A 6409-nucleotide genomic window follows, 5' to 3' on the forward strand; every position below is an offset into this window, starting at 1 on the left:
CTAACGACAACCGGCACAGGGGGTCGCACCAATTCCCTGCAGAAAAAAGGTCCCAAAGGAGCCTCTCTGCTAGGACCCCAAGCCCGAGCAGAGCAGGCGAGCCCCCAGGTTAGGTGTGTTTGAAACCATTAGCCGTTGCGACCCTGCCATGCGGGCCCCGTGCACGACGAACCACACCACACCACTTATCTGCCTTGGGCCGGGCGCGGTTCCCCGATTCGGACGCACATTGAAGTCGGGCTCCCTGTCCCCCGGTCGCGACGATGCCAATGGTCTCGGTGATCGCGGGGCCAACGGCCGGGTGGTGCGACGTGGACGTGGCAGTGGCTCACGCGACGCCGGCCCGGTGTCCGTGCGTGCCGCGCTGCTGTGGTGTCCTTGCGCGGCTGGTTGGTTGATGGTAAAAGGGTTTCTGCCGTCCCCGGCCACGCATGCCATCAACCGAACTCTACCGTCTGATCGGTGTCTCCAGGACGGTGGGTACGTTTCGTCTTGGCCTGGCCCTACGCACCTGTTTCGTCTTATGGAGCACTTACTACGTGCGCAGTGTTAGTTCAGTCATTCGGGATTGGTTCATGCACAGGTAAAAAGATTCAAATAAATTTAAACAAAAATAAAATAAAATAATGATAAACACAATTTTTTTTTATCGAGAGATCTACCAATAAACCTGATAAACTAGATATATCTAGCTAATTTTTTTCCCTTATCCCTACTCATGCAGGCTTGGTATGCCACGCAAGCAAACCGGTGATTCACATATCAGTTGACAGTTGTTACTTAGGGTTCGTGAAAAGGAAATTGTATGTACCATGAATAATCAAAGGAGTAATGTGCACCTAATATTCCCTCCCATTTTATCTTCTATTTTTTGCTAGGTCGAGTCCATGCACGTCAGAGGATCTCTGAACAACTGAAGTGAGATGATAAGTAATAAATACTAGTAGTATTTGTTATATAATCCACATACATTAGGATGACGAGGGATTAGGGCTCTGCTTGTTATGGTCTAATGATTTGGTTTCTTTCGGAACCATCTGATTAAGAAAAGCAAACAGGAGAAACGGCCAGAAACTGCAACAGCTCTGGATATGATTTTCAGTTATTGGTTGCTAAAGATCAAAAAGAGGTCAAATATGTAAGAGTTTATTGTTGGGCTTGGTTAAACCTCAACAAAGACGAACGAAGCAAAAGCATAATCTTCAGGCGACTGAGATTGTGTTACTTTTCGGTCATTTTTTTAATCTATAATCCTAGGCCTATATTTGAAACAAGATTGGAAGTAAAAACCTATAAATCTTACTTTTGAGAAATAGTTAGCAGCAGTTTTCCTCGGAAAAGAAATAGTTAGCAGTTATTTGTCCTTTTCTGACGCAGCTGCATTGCACCAAGAGGAAACCATGTTTGGTGCTCCAGCATCAAAATCTAAATCACTGGGCCCACGTCGAGAACTATAATTAAAGACCAAATATCCCCACGAAAGCTTATTCCAAATCTCCATCAGTAGCAATGTGGAAATCAACGTCAGCATCTTATCTCGGTGACCCATCTCAACTTTCGCGATCCTGTGAGACGAAACTTCACTAACAACCATGGATCATATTTTCCTTATAAAAAACGTTATATCAATTTTCTATTTTGTAAAAGTTTGATTATATGTCATTCTAAGTAGTATCTTTTATTTTCTCTTATTTAACAGTTAGTTCTTTTAAGATTTTTTTCACGTGAGTAAGATTTTTTTTCATGTTAGCTTCATCTTTATCTCATCTATTTCTCTTCTCTCTACATGATATAGTAATAAATTTTCATGTTAGCTTCATCTTTATCTCATCTATTTCTCTTCTCTCTACATGATATAGTAATAAAGAGATAGCTTTAAATATTATAAGATATAAAAATTAGAGACAAATGTTTTTAAGAAATATGTAAAAAAATAAGAAATAGTAGCCGAAGGTACACTGGAGATGTCCTAATACCTAACTATGCAAAAGTCTGAACACATAACTGATCACAGAATTGGCCACCACAGGAGATGCGAACCCATTCTCAAAGATGGCGGCCGCTTTGAGGCGCCCACCCACTGTGTTCGGCTCCCCCATCCTCTAAACCCATCGCCTTCCCACACAAACCACCTTTCTTTTCTTCTTCCCTTCCTCTTCGTGCTCTCCTCGCCATCCCTCTCCTAATCCCCCTCTCATCTTCCTTCTTCCACCTCCCAACCTCCTCTCATAGTTCACATCACCTTTACTTCGCCTAGGCTTTGCTTTCGCCATCAAGAAGCCTTTGATCCGAATAGGCCAAGGAGAAATCCAAGCGAAGGAATCCAAGAAGCCGCCGCTACCGAGCAAGCAGCAGTCATGGTGCGGAGCAAAAAGGTGCCGAAAAAGCCCAAGGACCCGCTCCTGACGCCTCCGTCCAAGCTCAGGGGCGGCTTCCTGGACGAGGGCCGGACGAGGAACCGTGGCGGCGCGGCCATGTCCCCGACGCCGGCGTCGGTGCCCAACTACATGCGGGCCACCAGCAGCTCCGACGCCAAGGGCGGTCACCGCGCGCGGCTGGGGCCGGCGACGGCGTCGGCGTCGCCCAAGAGGCGGAGGCCGGCGGTGCGGGTGGTGACGAAGGGGAAGGTGCTGTTCCCGGAGGTGCCAGGCTGCTCCGGCTCGGGCCCGGGCCGCGCCACGTGCTCGTCGACGATGAAGGAGGCCAAGTTCCCCGACACGCTCGACCTCGCGCCGGGCGCCACCGACGTCGAGGGCCCCGCGGCGATGCGGGTGTGCCCGTACACCTACTGCTCCCTCAACGGCCACGCGCACGCGCCGGCAGTGCCGCTCCTGAGCTTCCTCGCGTCGCGGCGGCGGCTCATCAAGACGCAGCAGAGAATGAAGCTCAAGGGCGCCTCGGCCTTCCGCAAGAAATCAGGGGACAAGAACGGCGGCGCCGGCGCAAAGGTTGCGCCTTTGATCGACGAGGAGGCGGTCGGCGACTTCTTCGTCGAAGTGTACGCTGGCCCGAGGGTGAGCTCGGACATGAGCTGCAGCGACATGTCCTTGGACGAGATGGATGCGACGGTGAGAAGGATGGAGTTCGTCATGTTCGACCGGTGCGGCGCGGACGAGGAGAACGAGAAGGGGAAGGATCTTGCTGTTTGCCGTGATGCAGAGCGTCTCCCGAGGTTGGAGGAGAGGCGTGATGCATGCAGGGACAGTTCGTCGGAGTGCAGCGGTGCAGACATCGCCGGCGATTTCGTTGAGTTGCCTTGGATGAGGTACCACGGCTACGAGTATGATATTTTGGATGATGAGATCTTGGAAGAACAGAGGGTGAGAAATGAGGAGGCTGGTGAAGCAGAGATTTCTGAGGAGCAAGAAGATGAAGAAGGAACATCTGGTAGATCGGCAGATGAGTGCGACGAGGATGCTGGTGAAGAACAGGAAGCAAATGATGAGGAAAAAAGTTCGAATCCGCCCGGTGAAACGGAGATCGTCACAGAGCAAGAAAGTGTTGTTTGCAGAGTGGAGGCCTGCGAGGAGCTGGATGGAAGAGATGAAGACAACATCCTGGACACAGTGTGTCATGGGGAGCCTTCTGCTGGACAAGGGACAGCAGAAGAGAAGCTCTCTGAGGATGTCTACAAATCAGCGATTCCTGATCAAGAAGTAGCTGGAAAGGCGGATACTATCCTGGAAGAGAGCTGCAAAGAGGAGACTTCAGCGGATCGAGAAGCAAAAGATGATGAGTGCAGCGTGGAATCTGACGGCGAATCAGAGGTCACTGAGGAGCAGGATGTGAAGGATGAAGAGAGCACGCCAGATGATGGCTCTGAAATGGAGATTTCTGAGGATACTATCTCCAGTGATGGATGCAGAGAGTATTTCTCTGAGGAAGTAACCTCCAGAGCTGTCTTAGCAGGTGAAGTTTCTTACTTCAACTCAATTGATTTGCCAGATGTTGATATCCAGAAACTATCAATTGATGACTTCAAACAAAATGATTGTACTGCAGACGATGTGTTTGAACAATATGACAGTATTGCAGATGACAATACTGCGAATGATGTATTTGAACAACATGGCTGCCCTGCAAATGCCCAAAATGATGCTAAAAAGGAATTGGGTATCACAACAAGCAACCTTGAAGTTGACTCTGAAGAAACTGCTATTGATCAACAAACCAATCAAGATGGCACTGTGGATGGCACGAAAGACGATCGAAAGGAATTGGAGATTACGACATACAAATTGGAAGAAGCTTCTGAAGAATCTGATACTGCTCAAGCAAGCAACCCCGATGGTATCCCCACATGTGTCAATTATGGTGCTCAAATGGAACCAGAGATTACAATATGCAAGTTGAAGGATGCTTCTGAAGAATCTGGTGTCACTCAAGAAAGCAGCATAAATGATAATGCGGAATATGTTACAGATGGTGCTGGAATGGGACTAGAAATTACCAGATGCAAATTAGAATATGCTTCTGAAGAAACTGGGATTGATCAAGAGACTGTAGAAGATGATGACTCTGCATGTGTCAGTGATGATGCTCAAAATGATTTGGAGATCACCGAATGCAAATCGGAAGATACTTTTAAAGAACCTGTTACCATTCAAGAAGTTGATGAGAGTGATATTGCTGCAAATGTCAGTTCTGCTGCTCAAAATGAATCCGAGCTTACCAAATGCATTATTGGTCAAGAAGCTGATCATGATGATTGCTCTGCATATGTCACTGAGGGTTCTCAAAATGAATCTGAGGTTACCACTCGTGAATCAGAAGGTGCTCAAGAAGAATCAGATGCGGTTAAGGAAGAAGAGGATGAGGTCAACACTGCAGGTTCTCTGAAGAGATCAGAAATTACAGCATGTGAATCAGGAGGTGCTTCTGAAAAATCTGCTATGCCTCAAGAGGCTGATGGGCATGATAATACCATAGATGCAAGTGACAGTGCCCAAAAGGATATTACCATGCCAAAATTGGATGCTTGTGATGATATTCATGTTACCGAAGAAACTAATCAATTGTTCAATGTGCAAATACCAGAGCACAAGTACGACTGCACTGCCGAAGGCCACGCAGAACCTCAGAACATATCAGCAGAATTTACTGATGCAAAAGAACCTTCCATTGATGACATATGCGGCGCGTTCAGTGGGATGAACCTCAAAGGGGATGTATATTTTGATCCTGCTGAGTCCACCACGTGTCCAAGGAATAAATTGATCATCTCCAGGAGGAGGAGAACACCTGAAGAGGAGGAATACATACGAGGTTTTAATCCACGGCCACCAAATTTTCTTCCTCTGGAATTGGATCCAGACGCAGAAAAGGTTGACCTCAAACATCAAATGATGGATGAGCGGAAGAATGCTGAAGAGTGGATGATCGATTATGCACTTAGGAGGGCAGTAACAAACTTAGCTCCTGCTCAAAAAAAGAAAGTAGAGCTTCTTGTCCAGGCCTTTGAGACTGTCCTACCGCATGATGAGGATGGTAAGAAGAGCATCACACCCACAAGGCCTGTCCTGGCCTGCAACTGATAACTTTAGAGGTAAGAACTTGTTTGGAATGCTATTGCTAACAGTAGTTTTGTTTAAAATATTTTACATTAGCTTACATTTTGCTTTTGTGTATCTTCTGCAGTGAGTGCTTAAACTAGTCGTGATCTTGACTCGTGAGCTACTAACTCGATGGTCGCTGCAATATTAGCGCCAGGGACCTGCTCCAAGTTGAATGAGAGAGCTACTTACTAGTTGCTAGAGATAACTAGAGATCTCTTATTGAGTTGATTCTACTCCACAAGGAGCGATAACTACTTACTGATCAAGGTATTCCTATCTGGTTGCTGAGTGCAAAGGGAATAGCTCACCGAGTTAGGTAAAAAAAGGTGTGTATACATGTCTCGTGTGCTGATGTCTGATATTGCACTAATGTGCTCTGCGAGACTTGCAAAATATCGAAGGGTGATGGGGGCGCATGCATGCCTTTGACAAAGATCAATAAAATTCATCGAGTGCACAGTTGTTACTGAGGATGATTATATTTATATATATATATATATATATATATATATATATATATATAATGTATGTATGTATGTAAATTGTAATATAGCAAATCTTGAGAGCCATGTGTCTTTCTAAGTGCACATGCATCCAACATCTCTTTTTTTTTTCTTTTTTCCTGAGACTTCCTATATGTACCTTTTCTGCTCCCTGCAAAACTTTCAATTCCCAGCGCTCTATGCATGAAGCTCGTGTGCTTGGGAGTGATCAACATGGCCCGTCTCTTACTTGCTCTGAAAAGTAGCAGTGGTTCATTCTAGAAAAACACAAAAATAGAAAAAATGTAGGATTTGAGGTGCCATGCTTCTTCAATCTTACAGGAATTGAAAACACAGGAATGTAGAAGAGAA

The 6409-nt window shown here is 46.2% G+C and overlaps 1 protein-coding gene across 2 annotated transcripts; it reads left to right on the forward strand.

The window, feature by feature from the left end:
- The first annotated feature begins 2096 nt into the window (after positions 1-2096).
- On the forward strand, positions 2097-6037 carry LOC133928794 (uncharacterized). Of its 2 annotated transcripts, XM_062375283.1 has the most exons (3): positions 2098-3909; positions 4003-5545; positions 5638-6037. In XM_062375283.1, exons 1-2 carry the CDS (start codon positions 2358-2360, stop codon positions 5532-5534), a joined length of 3084 nt encoding a protein of 1027 aa, XP_062231267.1. In that variant the 5' UTR covers positions 2098-2357; the 3' UTR covers positions 5535-5545; positions 5638-6037. The 2 variants fall into 2 exon arrangements, with proteins under 2 accessions (XP_062231266.1, XP_062231267.1); XM_062375282.1 differs by having other exon boundaries at positions 2097-5545.
- Positions 6038-6409: the final 372 nt, after the last annotated feature.

Source organism: Phragmites australis, chromosome 9, assembly GCF_958298935.1.
Source record: "Phragmites australis chromosome 9, lpPhrAust1.1, whole genome shotgun sequence".
NCBI classification, from domain to species: Eukaryota; Viridiplantae; Streptophyta; class Magnoliopsida; order Poales; family Poaceae; genus Phragmites; species Phragmites australis.